This window comes from Tupaia chinensis, unplaced genomic scaffold, assembly GCF_000334495.1.
Source record: "Tupaia chinensis unplaced genomic scaffold, TupChi_1.0 Scaffold000366_1, whole genome shotgun sequence".
Classification (NCBI taxonomy): domain Eukaryota; kingdom Metazoa; phylum Chordata; class Mammalia; order Scandentia; family Tupaiidae; genus Tupaia; species Tupaia belangeri.
The window spans coordinates 3,718,790-3,737,452 of NW_006159863.1; the positions used below are offsets into that span (position 1 = coordinate 3,718,790).

An 18,663-nucleotide genomic window follows, 5' to 3' on the forward strand; every position below is an offset into this window, starting at 1 on the left:
GAGTCAGGCTCTCCATCATGAGGTATTAGCCCTACGCTCTGGTGCTTCTAAATGGAAATGAGAGACGAGGGACCAAAACCTAGGAAGGTAATTGCAGATTTTCATCTGGCTTACAAATACAAACATTCCCCCCAAAACTCACATCCCTTTGAATGAACAAGTTCTTATGTTACGCTCAACATAGAAAATATAGTAGGTTTTTCAAGGCATAATAAATGTAAAGCTTTTTGTGCATATACACACACACACACATATATATATTTATTTTTTTTTTGGAGAGGTTTTTGCTATAGGGCGCATGTGCTTGCCAGAGACAGACATAGAGACAGAAAGCGAGAAATCACCCCCGGGGGGATGGCCACGCCACAATCCCTTCTCCTCCACTCCATTCTCCTCTTGGGATCTTGGGCATACACGCACACGCACCCAGTGTGTTTTAAGCCACCGGGTCCGGGACGCGAACCACAGTCGACTACATGGGAGTCCGGCAACATAGCCATTATGCTAACTGCTGGTCCCCACACATATATACTTTAATTATAAGAGTATATGTGTTTATCAGAGAGAGAGAGAGAGTGAGAGAGAGAGAGAGAGAGAGAGAGAGAAAGCACATCCCCCTGCTCCTCAACGGGGCAATCAACCCACAATCCCTTCTCCATGTCTCCATCCTGTTGTGATTTTGGGTACACACACACACGCACACATGACCAGCATATTTTCTCTCTCTCTCTCTTTTTTTTCCAAGCCACTGGGGCCAGGATTCAAACCACAGTCAGTCATGTGGTATGCGACTCTCTTAACTACTCTATTATGGGGCAGCCCAATGCCATTGATTCTTATGTACTCTAAATATAGTGTGAGACAAATGTTTTTATATTTTGTTTTGTCAAAAAAGGAACCACCTGGACTCACTAGGTGGCATGATAGTAAAGTGACTAGATCCCATATGGCTGACAACATGGTTTGAGTCCCAGACCTGGCGGCTTAAGAAACATGCTGAGTGCATTTTTATGTGTGCCCAAAATCCTGAGAGGAAAGTGGAGGAGAAGGGACTGTGGCATGACCATCCCTCCAGAGGGGTGATTTCTCACTTTCCTTCTCTCTATTCATCTCTCAGGCAAATACATGCTCCCTATAGAAAACTTAAAAACAAAACAAAACAAAAACAAAGAACTAAACAACAACAACAAAACACTCTCACAGGCAGTCAGTGGTGTGTGGCAATTAGGACAGCTGGATTCTACTTGGCTGACTGTAAGGTTCTGGGCCCAGCACCTAGAGAAACATACTGGGCACATGTGCATGAATGCATGCCCCAAATCCTGAGAGGAGAATGGAGACGGGACTAGAGTGGCTGTCCTCCCTGTGGGTGCTTTCTCTCTCTCTTTCTCTCTGGTGAGCTCACATGCCCTACAGCAAATTTAAAAAAACATAGTAAAATAATAAGGAACCACTTACTTTAAGATCTGCTCTGGAACTGGCTTATCTTTGTAGCTGGGAGGCAGACTCATCACTGGCTTTACGGTGAAGCACTGCATGTCTGAGAAACCCATTAAGGAAAGGAAATGGGCTGAGTGTGAAGGTGGGAAGGAGCAAGGTCCCCCATTCTTCCTGCTTCATGGCCAGGCACGGCCAATATCAAACACTCCTTTACCCAAATACCAGGACTATTGAAAACAGGGTTCCCTTACATATCTCCGACATGCCTTATGAAGTGATGAAGCCTGGGACGATCTTCTTGGTCAGATACCTGGCAAACACTCTTGCTACCGGGAAAGAGGCATCCACCACTAGGTGCTTAGGAGGGGTTTCAAATAAGCTCTTTTGAACAAGCATCCCTCCAGTGAGATTCCAGAGTCTAGGCAACAGGAATTGTTTTACCTTTGGATATCACCTGTTTATCAAGTGCCACAGCTGGGCACGATATGGGTGTTTTGAGTATGTTCTCGAATATATATATGTAAGAACTCTATAATATAGGTATTACTGTCCTTTTAAAGATACAGAATCTGACTATGAGAGGTTAAGGTCCAAGATCACGGGGCCAGCAGGTGTGGTGGTCAAGGTGCTGGACACTCCCACATGGCTGACCAGGGTTTGAGTCCCAGACCTGGTGGCTTGCTTTCTCATCTCCCTCCACCCCCGGTCAAATTAAAATAAATGAATGAATAAATAAAATTAAATAAATAATTCTCTTTCAAAAAAAGATCCAAGACCAAGTGACTGGTAAGTGGTGAAGACAAGCTTTGGAACCAATTCAGGAGTAAGGGTTCCTCTGATTTCATAATTAACTCTTTGAAAGAGCTTTCTTCCCCTCCTCCCTCTGTAACCTATGTAAATATGCTGTTTTGAAGTCCATAACAGAATCCAGGACTCAGGACAGAAGGCGTATGTTCCACTAAGCTTCCCAAGAGGCAAGAGGACACCCTTCCATTTAAGATTTGCTTATCGTCTCTCCACGTCAATGACTTCATAACCATCAGCTAAGGATATTAGGGTCCAAAGATTTTACATGGAATGGGAATCTGAGTCAGAAGGGTTCAATGTGGGGGTCTGAGGACACAGGACATCTCTGCCTGCAAAGGAGGATTTGGAACCCGTAGCCCTCTCCCTGGGCTTAGCTGGGCCTGCACCAATAAAAAGCCTCCGGACCACTTTCCTCATGGCAAGGATGCACTGCTTCGGGGAGGATTTGATGTCTTCTCCTGGGGGTGTGGTGCTGGTCATCTTCTCGGCATTGGGGAACTGGGTCAGCAGCCTCAGGCTGAAGTCTTCTCGCCTCTCATACTCCTTTCCCCGGTAGATGAAGATTTTATTCTGCAATTTAGAGAGAGCAAGGCACATCATTAACTGGAAGAGGGAGAGGGCAACTGGAATTCTGGTACCGAGCACACCATGTGCTCCCCAGCCAAGGCCAATGTACCTTCAAGTTCTCAATGAGTATCTACTCCATGCTCCAGAGCAACCATCACAACTGGCATGAGCTTGTGGCTTATCAGAGGAGTTAAGTCACGAGCATAAAAAATATTTAGCATAGTGCTTCTCACAGTGTGGCCCAAGGACCACAGTTAGTGTGCAAACAGGCTGTCCAGGTCTGCAAGGAAATAAGGCCCTCCTTTAAATGTACTGCATCATCAGGCATGCTGTTTCCTCTGGCTGGTGTATTTCAGAGTAAGACCTTCTCAATGAAGAAAGGAAGTGTGTTCATTTCCATTCGGGCATAAACTCCTTCTCTATCTCGTCATGATCCAGTAACGGTTTGGGGGCCAGCACTTTAACTGGCACTGCCTCAGAGAACAGGACAGCCCAAACAGAATCAGTGTGTCTTCTGATACAGTGATATAGTATTGGAACAAGAAGCAGGGCAGACCTCATTTACAGCAATGACTAGCCTGCAGGTCTTGTAGAAAATAACTGAGTTAAATACTATTTTTTCCATTCTAAGCTGTAGTTTTTTTTCTCTGTAATAAAATTAATAAAATTGAATTTTTTCCTCAAAGAGATGTTCTTTTCTTCCTTCCTTTTCTTTTCTTTCTTTCTTTTTTTTTTTTTTTTTAAGTTTTTGCCATAGGGGGAGTATGCTCTGGAGACACAGAGAGCTTTCTCATCTCCCTCCACCCCCGGTCAAATTAAAATAAATGAATGAATAAATAAAATTAAATAAATAATTCTCTTTCAAAAAAAGATCCAAGACCAAGTGACTGGTAAGTGGTGAAGACAAGCTTTGGAACCAATTCAGGAGTAAGGGTTCCTCTGATTTCATAATTAACTCTTTGAAAGAGCTTTCTTCCCCTCCTCCCTCTGTAACCTATGTAAATATGCTGTTTTGAAGTCCATAACAGAATCCAGGACTCAGGACAGAAGGCGTATGTTCCACTAAGCTTCCCAAGAGGCAAGAGGACACCCTTCCATTTAAGATTTGCTTATCGTCTCTCCACGTCAATGACTTCATAACCATCAGCTAAGGATATTAGGGTCCAAAGATTTTACATGGAATGGGAATCTGAGTCAGAAGGGTTCAATGTGGGGGTCTGAGGACACAGGACATCTCTGCCTGCAAAGGAGGATTTGGAACCCGTAGCCCTCTCCCTGGGCTTAGCTGGGCCTGCACCAATAAAAAGCCTCCGGACCACTTTCCTCATGGCAAGGATGCACTGCTTCGGGGAGGATTTGATGTCTTCTCCTGGGGGTGTGGTGCTGGTCATCTTCTCGGCATTGGGGAACTGGGTCAGCAGCCTCAGGCTGAAGTCTTCTCGCCTCTCATACTCCTTTCCCCGGTAGATGAAGATTTTGTTCTGCAATTTAGAGAGAGCAAGGCACATCATTAACTGGAAGAGGGAGAGGGCAACTGGAATTCTGGTACCGAGCACACCATGTGCTCCCCAGCCAAGGCCAATGTACCTTCAAGTTCTCAATGAGTATCTACTCCATGCTCCAGAGCAACCATCACAACTGGCATGAGCTTGTGGCTTATCAGAGGAGTTAAGTCACGAGCATAAAAAATATTTAGCATAGTGTTTCTCACAGTGTGGCCCAAGGACCACAGTTAGTGTGCAAACAGGCTGTCCAGGTCTGCAAGGAAATAAGGCCCTCCTTTAAATGTACTGCATCATCAGGCATGCTGTTTCCTCTGGCTGGTGTATTTCAGAGTAAGACCTTCTCAATGAAGAAAGGAAGTGTGTTCATTTCCATTCGGGCATAAACTCCTTCTCTATCTCGTCATGATCCAGTAACGGTTTGGGGGCCAGCACTTTAACTGGCACTGCCTCAGAGAACAGGACAGCCCAAACAGAATCAGTGTGTCTTCTGATACAGTGATATAGTATTGGAACAAGAAGCAGGGCAGACCTCATTTACAGCAATGACTAGCCTGCAGGTCTTGTAGAAAATAACTGAGTTAAATACTATTTTTTCCATTCTAAGCTGTAGTTTTTTTTCTCTGTAATAAAATTAATAAAATTGAATTTTTTCCTCAAAGAGATGTTCTTTTCTTCCTTCCTTTTCTTTTCTTTCTTTCTTTTTTTTTTTTTTTTTTTAAAGTTTTTGCCATAGGGTGAGTATGCTCTGGAGACACAGAGAGAAGGAAAATGAGAAATCACCCTGATGGAGGATGGCTTTCCCACATCCCTTCCTTTCAGGATTCTGGGCATGCATGCACAGGTGCCTGGTATGACTGTCAAGCCTCCAGGTCTGGGATTTGAACTATGGTCGGTCATGTGGCAGTCCAGTATCTTATCCACCACATCACCTGCTGGCCCCTCCCTGAGAGATTTCCTAAGCCCTAGGCCTGGAAGTAATTGGTCTCATGGTTGTTGCCCAGAGAAGTGTGAACATAACTGTGGTTTAGGCTTTTTCTTATCTGATTGTCACCTCAGATGAGAAGTTTGCACTGGTAGCCCACACATGATTAATATTTTTTCCTCTTTTTTTCATAACAGAGGGTATGTATTCATGCGTGCAGACATGAGAGAAAGACCAACAGAAACAGAGAAGCACCCTCGATAGGGCCTTGTCCAGCTGTGATCCCTTTTTCCTGGCCTTCCAGCCTTACAGGATCCTGGCATTCACACCCACAACACTTTCAGGGTACCTGGGGACCCGAATCTGCAGTGTGCCTTCAGGCACTGAGATTCAGTCTGCTACCAGGTTGGGCCACATGATTAATTTTTAACTAAGACTCGAGCTCACGTTGCCTTATACGATGTCTCAGAAAACCCCTTGTCCATAAATATGACACTTACTGAGCAAACTAGCTACACTAGACACTAATGGTACAGTGGTGACCCTGTTCTCATGAAACTTACCTAAATGTGGGGAAAATAAAAATCAAGTAAACGCAATCATTTCAGATAGTATAAGCACTGTGAAATCAATACACTTTCTAGGCTGCACACTGAATGAAGGCAGTACAATTCACCGGATTGGGCCAGCAGGTGGCGCAGAGGTGAAGGCAGCTCCACCCCACATGGCCAACTGAGCAGTTCAAGTGTCAGGCCTGGCGGCTTGCAAAACATGCTGGATACGTGTGTGCGTGTGTGTGTGTGTGTGTGTGTGTGTGTGTGTGTGTCCATTCAGAGAGGAGAAAGGAGAAGGAGGGATTAAGGAGGGAAGAGATTTCTCATTCATTCATTCATTCTCTCCCCTCCCCTGCCCTCCCCCAAGTGAGCACACACACCCTATAGCAAATGAAAACGAAGAACAAAAAACAAAACACGCCAGATCCCTTAGAATAGATCATATTTTTCCAAGATGAGATAGATCTGTGTGAGTGATGTGTGCATTATGAAACTCAATCATTCAGGCAAATGGTTGTGGGAAAGACATTGGCGTAACATGCTGATTGCATCATGTGGACACTAATGGAAAAGGAACCAGAGAAACTGAGGTCAGCAAGACTTAGCATGACTGGAAAGTGAAGACTTCTAGAAAAACACGGGCCTTGGTTGGGCTCATATGGATGAGCAGGGAAGGAGGGGTGAAGAGAAGGGAGAGGTCAACCAGGTATGTATGTGAGAGAAGGATTTTATAAATCCCGGTAGCTGAAAACAGAGTTCAGGTTAGAATAAATGAGTTTGGACTTGTAGAGTGAGCCAGAAAATAAATGACTTTAAAAAGTAGGCAGGCGGGCAACAAGTAGCATAGTGGTTAAGATGCTGGATCCCACATGGCTGACTCCACAGTTCGAGTTCCAAACTCGGTGGCTTTAAAAACATGCCTGGTGCATGTGCATCCTCCCACAATCCTGAGAGGAGAATGGATGAGAACGGATGACAGCCTGGCCATTTCCCCTGGAGGAGGAAGGAGTGATGATTTCTCACTTTCCATCTCTCTTTCTCTGTCTCTCTCTGCTGAGCACACTAGCCTATGGCAAAGATCTAAAACAAAACAACCACCAAGAAGGTGAGTAGAGGTTTCAAAGACTCAGAAAATTTGCTGGAGGTTCTGGAAGAAGAAAGACATGTAACGAAAGGACAGCTTTCATTACATGAAAACTTCTAATGTAAGCTGACCCTGGAGTTTATGCCTGTCTGGAGGGCTGCAAGGCAGGACTGCGGGAGAAGGAGAAGTAACAGGACTTGGTATTGGATTCTTGACATTTGGTGATGGTAGAGACACGGCAGTCAACATCTGAATCTTTATTACCGGTCTTGCACAGTTCGAATCCCAGACCCAGCAGCTTTAAACTCATGCCAGGTGTGGGGGTGGGCATACCCAATGTCCCAAGAGGAGAACAGAGGAGAAGGGACTGCGGGATGGCCATGCCCCTAGGGGGTGATTTCTCACTTTCTGTCTCTCTGCCTCTCCGGTAAGTGTACATGCTTTATTGCAAAAATCTCTAAAAAAATAAATAAGCAAAAGATCACTGGCCTTCGAGCAGGAAGAACAGGGGTGCCATTGACAGAAACAAGGAAGAGAAAAAGACCTGTGGAGCTGGGGGAAGAAAATAATATAATTCTATACATTGTCAATTTGGAGAAATAGTCCCTATATGGGAAGGCATTTAGGTTATATCATTCACAGGGTTTTATCTTCAGTACACTTTGACCACACGTTAACATCTATTAGGTTGTCTGGAAAGTCATGATGCGTTTTTCTATGCAAAAATCCAATCCAAACTATAATTTATAAAGCTGTAGATTTAATCCAATAAGCTGCTGATTTTTAATTCTCAAAACAGCTTGTGATGTGGGCATTACTCTTCTAACTTGCAAAATAGAAAACCAAGACACAGAGGTTATGTGACTTGGCCAAATTCAGAAAGTCAGTCAGCTGGGATTCAGACTCAGAGAGCTTCGACCTGGAGTCTGGTGTTCTTGTTTCCACAGATCCACTGCAGTCCCCTTGCTCCTGCTCATGATCTGATGTGACCCAACAGGCATATATAAGAAGTAGGGCATGGAAACCAGCAGTTAATGTAATGGTTATGTCGCTGGACTCCCATGTAGTTGACCGTGGTTCGAGTCCCAGACCCAGTGGCTTAAACTCACGCCGGGCATGTGTGCATGTGTGCCCAAGATCCCAAGAGGAGAATAGAAGAGAAGGGATTGCGGTGTGGTCATCCCCCCTGGGTGGTGATTTCTTGCTTTCTGTCTCTCTGTCTGTCTCTGTCTTTCCAGCGAGCACACGCGCCCTATAGCAAAAACCTCTCAAAAAAACACAAACACACAAAAACAAACAAACAAAAAAAAGAAAAAAGAAGTAGGGCAGCCATCATTCTTTTGCCTGGACCCCAATTAACAGCAAAGCTAAGAGCAGAACCTGTTGTGAGGACCCTCCACTCTTTACTCTCTCCCCTTAGGCTACCTCATCCACAACCACGGCTTTACCCACGTGTAAATAACTCCCTACTTTTTTATCTCCAGCCGAGAACTTTTCCTTGAGATCCAGATCCATAGCAGATGATTGACCTATGTATTTTGGATGTCCCAAATTTACCTGATATTCAGTATGCCCTCACCTTAACTTTTTTAAATAAAGAATTACTTTATTTAATTTTATTAATAATAATAATTATTATTATTGTTTAATTAGATCAGAGAGAGAGAGGGAAAGTGAGAAAGCAAGGTGCCAGGTCTGGGATTTGAACTATGGTTGGCCATGTGGAAGTCCAGCACCTTAACTACCTCCCCACCTGCTGGCCTCCCCAACCTTAACTTTCACGAATAACTCGTCAAGTCTGAGAGGCTCTCTGTAATGTGGTAGTGAGGAGGGGGACGCTTTCTGACCTTTCTCCTACTCACCCACCAGTTCCCACTTCTCTAGCCTTGCAGAGACCTTCGGTGGTCCTCTTGATGGCGACATCACTTACCCTTTCATTTCTTTCCAGTGCGTGTGCAAATGTCACTTTCTTACTGAAGTCTTCCCTGTCCTCGCTATTAAAAACTGCAACTCCATACCCAATGCCTGTCTCTGCTCACCTTCTTCGGCTCATTTTCTCAATGATACTTGCTGAGTATCCAAACTGTACGAGGCAAGTTCTAGGCCATCTGATATACTAAATAGTTTACTGATTTAGCTGAAGTTTTGGTCTTTCCCAGATAGAATATAAGCTTGATAACTCAGAGAATTCTGGTTTCTTTTGGAGTCTGTTTGCATTCCTATATTAGATCAAGGCATGCCATAGCGAGGGTTCAGTAAGTACCCAATGAATGGATTAAGTATCTCCTCAGCGACTCTGTCCTTTCTCAGCCCTGCTGTCCCAGCGAACGCCTCTACTGCCCCTGCAATTATGCAGACCAGAATCCTTCTAGACACCTCTTTCTCACTCACATAGCCCACGAACCATCAAATCCTGGTACTCCACCTCTGACATGCTCATCTTTCTACTTCTCTCCAATGCCACCACAAACACTCCCCTAGTCCAACTCGCCATGTTTTGCTTGAACACCTGCAGTGGTTTCTGGGTGGCTCATGATGCACACTGTTCATCTATTCTCCATACCGAGGTCAGAAGACTTTTCCAAGAAGGAAAACCTGCAATGGCTCCCAATACTCTCAGGATGTCAACAACATATCTGATGTATCCCCTAGGTCCTGCACTTCCGGCTTCACCGCCCCACAGTGCCCAGTTCTCTCTGTGTCTGCTGCACTGTTCTCCGTCCTTGCCAGACACCGTCAGGCTCACGTTTGCTGCTTCCTCTGTCTGGAATGCTTTCTCACTATCTCCTTTACTTCCTCGATTCCCAGCTCACCTTTCAGACTGCAGCTGAAGTTGATTTTCCCTGGGAGCTCTCTCCTGACTCTTTTTAAAAAACATTAAGGCATAGTTTACATACAGTACAATGAATCCTTTTTAGTGTAATGTTCTGTGATTTTTGACAAATACAACCAGAACCACAATCCACATACAGAACAGTTTTATCATCACCGAAAACACCCCCTGCTCCTTGATAGCCCAACTTCCCTTCAACCACAAGACCACTATTAAATGGTTCTCTGTCCCAGCCTGCTGTTCCAGTGTGGTCTTGGCAAGAGTATCTTCTAATAAAATCGTAGAGTGTGTAACCTTTAAAGTCTAACTTCTTTCACCTGGCATAAGGCATTTGAGATCCATTCGTGTGCTTGCGTGTTATCAGGACCTCATTCTTTTTCATGACCAAGTAATATTCCATTGTGTGGCTTACCATAATGTGATTAACCCTTCACCAATCAAGAGACATATGCACTGGCTTCAGTCTTTAGTGATTTTGATTAAAGCTACCACAAATATTCTTGTATAATTTTTGTGATAAGACAGGTTTTTATTTAATTTAGGTAAATTCTCTCTGGTTACAAATAGCACAGGATACCTTGCTTGGTTAGTTTAATTTTTACAATCACTGTATGATTATTTACATCTTCCCACTAGCTTGTCAAGTCCTAGAGTGTATTGTCTATGTCTGAGCATAATCGGCAAGGTATTTCTTTCTTTTTTATTTTCTTTCTTTGAGATTTTTGCTATAGGGCGCGTGCACTTGCTAGAGAGACAGAAACAAAGACAGAAGGCCTGAAATCACCCCCTGGGGGGGATGGCGACACCACAGTCCTTTCTTGTCCATTCTCCTCTCAGGATCCCAAGCATGCGTGTGCATGTGCCTGGTGTGAGTTTTAAGTCACTGGGTCAAGGATTCGAACCACAGGTGACTACATGTGAGTCTAGTGATGTAACCAAAATGCCATCTGCTGGTCCCATCAGCAGGGTATTTCTTATACCTCACATGTGGCTGGCACGGAGAAGTCACTCAATAAACACTTACTGAATAAATGGATAAACTAACTTCTCATTAGGCCCTGGGAAGAATGCAAATTGTTTTCTTTTATCGCTTTTTTTTTTTTAATTAGGAAAAGGAAGATGGATAATATATTTAAACAGAGCTCTGTTTTAAAAGAGGTTTCCATTTGTGTAAAGGGCAGTAAGCGTTTAGTTTCTTAAATAGTAAAATCAATATTATACTATAAGCAATTTTGAGACTAAAGAAAAAATACTGCCCGGTCACTACTACAACAGAGCTGTTTGTATTTTTGGAAAACTCCTGCAGTCTTGTTCTTGAGATACTTGATTTTAAACTAGCTCTACTGGAAATAAAATAAACAGCTCAATGCTTCAGTCCACACTTTTCAGCAGCCTGACCTGTGGCGGCAAACTAGCAGAGGGGATGGTTCTGTTTTTGCCTTTTCCATCCCACCTGGGGGAAGTCATTTCGCGAAAGATCTGCCAGAATTCCAGTGGTGTCCGGGGGTGTGGGGTGAAGAGGCCAAATGCTCAGGAAGTGGTTTCCCTCCCTGACCTCCCACACAGAGAACACGGGTCGGCAGCTGCTAACACCCTCAGGCCCATCTGGAGGAAAAAAATGAATATCTTCCATCCTGACAGTTCTGGAGACCACCCTGTTTTCTTACCCGTAGGAAAGAAGGAAAGCCCTGTCCGTAGTATCCAACAGCAAAGTATTCAGGCTGAGGCCTCATTGCCTTAATGATGTTCTCATAAAATGAGGCTCTTTTTTTCTGGAAAACAAAACAAGACATTCCACTAGGAGGTTACAAGGAAACCATGTTTTAAAAAGAGATCAGACCATTGGCTTTGTTGTCTCCCACATAACTAAGAAAGCTGAAAGGTCTTTGCAAAATAAAAGAGGCATCATTTCTGGGGATCAAATGTTTTGAACCTGGGGTTCGTGAATGGGCCTTGGAGGGCTGTGAATCTCCGGAGTATGCAGAAATGTGTAAAGCTGTGCATTCTCCTGCGGAGGGAGGCGGTGTATAGTTTTCAGAAATTTCTTTAAGGAGGTTCAAGGCCCCAAAAGGTTAGAAGGAACTTTTTTTGTTTAAAATAATTATTTATTCGGGGACCAGCGGCTGGCGTAATGGCTATGTTGCTGGACTCCCATGTAGTTGACCCACAGTTCAAGTTCCGGACCCTGTGGCTTAAACTCACGCTGGGCACGTGTGTGTGCCTGCCCAAGATCCCAAGAAGAGAATGGAGGAGAAAGGACTGTGGCATGGCCATACCCCCTTAGGGGTGATTTCTTACTTTCTGTCTCTCGGTCTCTCCCTGTCTTTCTGGCGAACACTCGTTCCCTGTAGCAAAAACCTTTCTTTAAAAAAAAAGAAAAAAGACTGATTGGGGCTGGCAGGTGGCATGGTGGTTATGGACACTGGACGCCCACATGGTCAACTGCAGTTTGAATCAACCCAATTCAGTTCATGAAATTAGTGAACTCTTTCCACATGATGGCAGGAGCTGTTGGGTCGTCAGAAAAGTCACAAAACATTTTTGCAAAGAAAACTACATCATGACTTTTCTGACCCAATAGTATAGAACATTAGTACATTTTTTTTACCAAGTGATCTTGGAAAACAGCTTCTTGAATAAAGGACTATTCTGTGACAAGGGGTGATCTGATCTCTTTAGAGCCCTCTACTAAAACTTTTTAAACCCAAGTATTGCATTTGCCTCCTGCTGGGTAAACAGAAAGCTATTTTTGTTGGGCTTTATTGTTTTTTCAATAGATCAGTCGTGCCTATAGCCAAGTAATACACACATCTAGGGAGCTGTCAGTCCTGAGCAGTGCAGGGACCTGAGGGAGAAGGAAGAGGCAAAAGAGAACCGAGATCAGGCAGACACATTTTGCAACTGATCAAGATACGTGCAAGGGAACTCTTAGAAAAAATTGCTTCAAAGATCTGTGCTTCATTCATTTAATAGGACTTCGAAGATGTGGACCACAGAACGGGTCACTGCTGATGAACAGAACATGCTGAAAACATCTGAAATATGGACTGTGTTATTGGATAGCAGGGTGAGAGGATAAGGAGGGGATGCCCCAGGAATATGGAGGGCACACAGAAAAACAAATGGCACTGGAAGGAAGAGGAAGCTGCAGACCAGGGTGTGGGGGTACACTGAGGAAGACCATGCCAGCTCACTGGTATCTGAGGCTCAATGTCCTACCACCCCTTTGTGGCAATCCTACTACTCCATGATCCTGAGCCTTGGATGAAGAATGTGGAGAAATAAACATCAAAGCTTTTGGACTGCATCGTTTTTCATGTTTCTCTCAAGGAATGCTTGCTTTTCCACTGGAGAAAACACTATTTATCCTGAGTTTCTTAAACTTACCCAAACATTTTCATGGCACTAATTTTAGCAGCCCTGTTGGAGGCTTAATATAGTTAGACCCAGACTCACCAGGAGGTTGCCAAGGCCCTCGTAGTCAAACACTTTGCTCTCGTAAGTCTCAGCCAACTCTTTGCTCAGTTTGATCGCCTTCTCCCACATCTTGAAAAACAGAAAAGTAGGGTTAAAAGTGGAGAACAAAGAGACCTTGATGTAGCTGCAAAGGCCGCGGGAGTTGCTGGGAATGAGAGGTGGCATGGTGGTTATGGACACTGGACGCCCACATGGTCAACTGCAGTTTGAATCAACCCAATTCAGTTCATGAAATTAGTGAACTCTTTCCACATGATGGCAGGAGCTGTTGGGTCGTCAGAAAAGTCACAAAACATTTTTGCAAAGAAAACTACATCATGACTTTTCTGACCCAATAGTATAGAACATTAGTACATTTTTTTACCAAGTGATCTTGGAAAACAGCTTCTTGAATAAAGGACTATTCTGTGACAAGGGGTGATCTGATCTCTTTAGAGCCCTCTACTAAAACTTTTTAAACCCAAGTATTGCATTTGCCTCCTGCTGGGTAAACAGAAAGCTATTTTTGTTGGGCTTTATTGTTTTTTCAATAGATCAGTCGTGCCTATAGCCAAGTAATACACACATCTAGGGAGCTGTCAGTCCTGAGCAGTGCAGGGACCTGAGGGAGAAGGAAGAGGCAAAAGAGAACCGAGATCAGGCAGACACATTTTGCAACTGATCAAGATACGTGCAAGGGAACTCTTAGAAAAAATTGCTTCAAAGATCTGTGCTTCATTCATTTAATAGGACTTCGAAGATGTGGACCACAGAACGGGTCACTGCTGATGAACAGAACATGCTGAAAACATCTGAAATATGGACTGTGTTATTGGATAGCAGGGTGAGAGGATAAGGAGGGGATGCCCCAGGAATATGGAGGGCACACAGAAAAACAAATGGCACTGGAAGGAAGAGGAAGCTGCAGACCAGGGTGTGGGGGTACACTGAGGAAGACCATGCCAGCTCACTGGTATCTGAGGCTCAATGTCCTACCACCCCTTTGTGGCAATCCTACTACTCCATGATCCTGAGCCTTGGATGAAGAATGTGGAGAAATAAACATCAAAGCTTTTGGACTGCATCGTTTTTCATGTTTCTCTCAAGGAATGCTTGCTTTTCCACTGGAGAAAACACTATTTATCCTGAGTTTCTTAAACTTACCCAAACATTTTCATGGCACTAATTTTAGCAGCCCTGTTGGAGGCTTAATATAGTTAGACCCAGACTCACCAGGAGGTTGCCAAGGCCCTCGTAGTCAAACACTTTGCTCTCGTAAGTCTCAGCCAACTCTTTGCTCAGTTTGATCGCCTTCTCCCACATCTTGAAAAACAGAAAAGTAGGGTTAAAAGTGGAGAACAAAGAGACCTTGATGTAGCTGCAAAGGCCGCGGGAGTTGCTGGGAATGAGGAAGTAGACAGGTGGGCTGAGCTTCTGCAGATATTCCTGACAGGCTGTGGCCCTGGAATCAACAACCCTTTTTCCCCTGGTAGTAAAAAGACACTCCATCTCTGCAGCTTTGGCTGGAGGCAATTTGAGTAATTCTGTTTGCAAGAACACAGAAACACCAGGGGTCCCCGAGTAAAGCAATATTGACTTTAAAGGCAAAGCACTAATGACAATTTTAAATACAAAGCAACTGTTGCCAAAGCCTAGATTCTGAGGGCATGAAAGTCTTGTTGGAGGAGAAAGGAAGCTAGTGTGAGAAGCTGATTTTGGGGAGTGTGTGTGGAGGACCTTATTTCAGGGTCTGGAAAAAGGCGAATAGTACTGCTGTGTAGACTTCGGCAAACTGTTTCAGTGCAGGCCACTGATTCCTCTCCTTCGTGCAAGGAAGTTTTAAGAAATGCTTTAGACAAAATGAGAAATAGTGATTGGTTAAAAAATAATTGGAATAATAATATTAATGATCAGAGAAAAAATGATATTGAATGATGAAGTGGGGATTTTGATGTCTCTGTATTGACTGACATGCATGGCATTCCCTTTTGATAAAGCAATGTAATACACTATAAAGTTATATGCGATTCAAAGTAATATAAACAAGATTATGATAATAATAAGTAAATTTTTTAAAAAAAGAAATGCTTTAGAGTACTTATGACCATGTAAATTACAAGCTAATGCATAAATTGTGTCTCAGGCTAGCGACCCAGATTGTGCCTACTAATCATTTTGGTATTCCATAAAGCATCTCTTAGATGGATACCATTTGAAATCCAGCATCTGGTCACTTTCTGGTGTATTCTTGTTAATGAGGTACTATGTTTCATGGTTCTGAATGCCGAAGGAATGTTAGGTACAGCCCACAGGCAATTATAAAACATTTTAAAATAAAATCTTTTAAAAATGTATTTGCCAGATTTGTCCCCTCTAAAATTTCAGGGTTAGATCCCTGAAAAAGTTCTGGGATGTGTCGCATGGAAACTACTCCTTCTGGGTGTGCTACAGGAAGCCAGTCAACAGCATCAACAGTCAAGCGAAGCAGCCCCACCAATGTATCTTTTCCTCTTTACCAAACCCCAACTGACTCATAAGACAGAGAGACAGTCTCCTGTAGTACAGTGGTCCCGAGAGTCCCAAGACTCAGGGAGTCCATGAAGTCAAACCTTTTTCTGCAGTAATACTATCTGCCTTTAATCACGCTCATTCTCTCATGATACGAAGTAGGGACTACATGATGTGTGATATTATAACCAACCGCACGTAGAAATAGGTAACTAAGCTGCTGTCTTCTTCTTTTTTTGATTTGCTAGAAGGTACATGCATTTGACAGAGAGAGGAAAGTTAGAAACCACCACCCATGGAGGTGATCATGCCACAATCCCTTTTCCTCCATTTCTCCTTTTGGGATTTTGGGCATGCACACACATGTACCTGGCATGTTTTGCAAGCTGCTGGGTCTGAGACTCCAACCGCACAGTCAGTCATGTGGAATCTAGCCGCCTTAGTCACTATGCCACCTGGTGGCCCTGAGCTGTCTTCTAATTAAGTCAGATGTTACAGATATTTTTATTTTGAAAGAATTATTTACTTAATTCCATTTGTTATTATGTTTCAATTTGACCAGATAGAGAGAGAGAGAAAGGGAAAGCGAGAAAGCAAGTCATCAGGTCTGGAACTTGAACTGTGGTTGGCCATGTGGGAATCTAGCACCTTTAACCACCACACTTCGTGCAAGGAAGTTTTAAGAAATGCTTTAGACAAAATGAGAAATAGTGATTGGTTAAAAAATAATTGGAATAATAATATTAATGATCAGAGAAAAAATGATATTGAATGATGAAGTGGGGATTTTGATGTCTCTGTATTGACTGACATGCATGGCATTCCCTTTTGATAAAGCAATGTAATACACTATAAAGTTATATGCGATTCAAAGTAATATAAACAAGATTATGATAATAATAAGTAAATTTTTTAAAAAAAGAAATGCTTTAGAGTACTTATGACCATGTAAATTACAAGCTAATGCATAAATTGTGTCTCAGGCTAGCGACCCAGATTGTGCCTACTAATCATTTTGGTATTCCATAAAGCATCTCTTAGATGGATACCATTTGAAATCCAGCATCTGGTCACTTTCTGGTGTATTCTTGTTAATGAGGTACTATGTTTCATGGTTCTGAATGCCGAAGGAATGTTAGGTACAGCCCACAGGCAATTATAAAACATTTTAAAATAAAATCTTTTAAAAATGTATTTGCCAGATTTGTCCCCTCTAAAATTTCAGGGTTAGATCCCTGAAAAAGTTCTGGGATGTGTCGCATGGAAACTACTCCTTCTGGGTGTGCTACAGGAAGCCAGTCAACAGCATCAACAGTCAAGCGAAGCAGCCCCACCAATGTATCTTTTCCTCTTTACCAAACCCCAACTGACTCATAAGACAGAGAGACAGTCTCCTGTAGTACAGTGGTCCCGAGAGTCCCAAGACTCAGGGAGTCCATGAAGTCAAACCTTTTTCTGCAGTAATACTATCTGCCTTTAATCACGCTCATTCTCTCATGATACGAAGTAGGGACTACATGATGTGTGATATTATAACCAACCGCACGTAGAAATAGGTAACTAAGCTGCTGTCTTCTTCTTTTTTTGATTTGCTAGAAGGTACATGCATTTGACAGAGAGAGGAAAGTTAGAAACCACCACCCATGGAGGTGATCATGCCACAATCCCTTTTCCTCCATTTCTCCTTTTGGGATTTTGGGCATGCACACACATGTGCCTGGCATGTTTTGCAAGCTGCTGGGTCTGAGACTCCAACCGCACAGTCAGTCATGTGGAATCTAGCCGCCTTAGTCACTATGCCACCTGGTGGCCCTGAGCTGTCTTCTAATTAAGTCAGATGTTACAGATATTTTTATTTTGAAAGAATTATTTACTTAATTCCATTTGTTATTATGTTTCAATTTGACCAGATAGAGAGAGAGAGAAAGGGAAAGCGAGAAAGCAAGTCATCAGGTCTGGAACTTGAACTGTGGTTGGCCATGTGGGAATCTAGCACCTTTAACCACCACACCACCTGCCAGTCCACAGATATTTTCTAATATGTAAAATAATGCCACTTATTTTCCCCCCAAATCTAGCAATTTTCCATAGCTAGATGTGATAAAAGGTTTATTATTGTTGTTAAAAGAACAAATAAGTACATATTTAAAATATTTCTCCTTTAATTTCTGAATTTAAATACCAATAGATATAACCCACATGAACGAAAGCACTCTGGGGCACTCAATAATTTTGAAGAGAGTCAAGGGTGCAGAGACTAAAAAGTCTGAGCAAACATACTTGCTCTATCTGGCCCTCAGTTCTTCACCTGTAAAACACAAGTAATACCTATCCAATAAGGTTACAGGAAGATTTAAATTAGAAAAAAATGTCTGAAAATCACTCCGAACAGTAATTAGCACTAAATAGGTGATAGTTATTTTATTATGAAGATGATTTTCTATTTATTTATTTAGCGATTTAACGAAAGGTTTCAGTGATAAAACAAAGATGGTAGTGAGAAGTGGCAGTCCATAAGAACTACCCAGGCATCTGAAACTGGCTGTGTCCCGGATGTATGTTTGGATAGCACAATGTGGTTTCCTCCCCTCCCCCCAGTCCTCTCAGTATTATTTTTCTATTTTAGTAGCAACTAGTTAGCCCAGTTCATACGTTCATTTTACATTCTTGCCCCGTAGGCATTTAAGTTGCTTGGTACCCATAAACCAAGGTGTCAGGCAGGTAGTAGCTTGGGTATGGGGTATATACAACATGTTTACCAACAATCTCCTGAGAATTCATGGAAAGAAAACGATGGCACCAGCTCCTGGGTCCCAACAATATTTAAAAGGTAAAATTGGGGCCAGCAGGTGGCATGGTGGTTAAGGATGCTGTACTCCCACATAGCTGACCACGGTTCAAATCCTGGGCCTGGCGGCTTGCTTTCTCACTTTCCCTCTCTTTCTTTTTTTTTTTTTTTTTTTTAGAGATTTTCACTGTAGGGGGTG

General features: G+C 43.1%; 1 protein-coding gene across 4 annotated transcripts in view; it reads right to left on the reverse strand.

Annotated features, from left to right (window-relative positions):
- The window catches only part of DOCK5 (dedicator of cytokinesis 5), a gene marked incomplete at its 3' end in the record, with an annotated part of 171,854 nt that overhangs the window by 19,521 nt on the left and 133,670 nt on the right, over positions 1–18,663 (reverse strand). For 3 of the 4 annotated variants that reach the window (XM_027773738.1, XM_014589650.1, XM_014589652.1), the window contains 4 exon segments: positions 1,459–1,540; positions 4,154–4,295; positions 11,380–11,484; positions 14,402–14,491. In XM_027773738.1, the coding sequence (XP_027629539.1) occupies positions 1,459–1,540; positions 4,154–4,295; positions 11,380–11,484; positions 14,402–14,491 (419 nt within the window). 4 annotated transcript variants of the gene reach the window in all.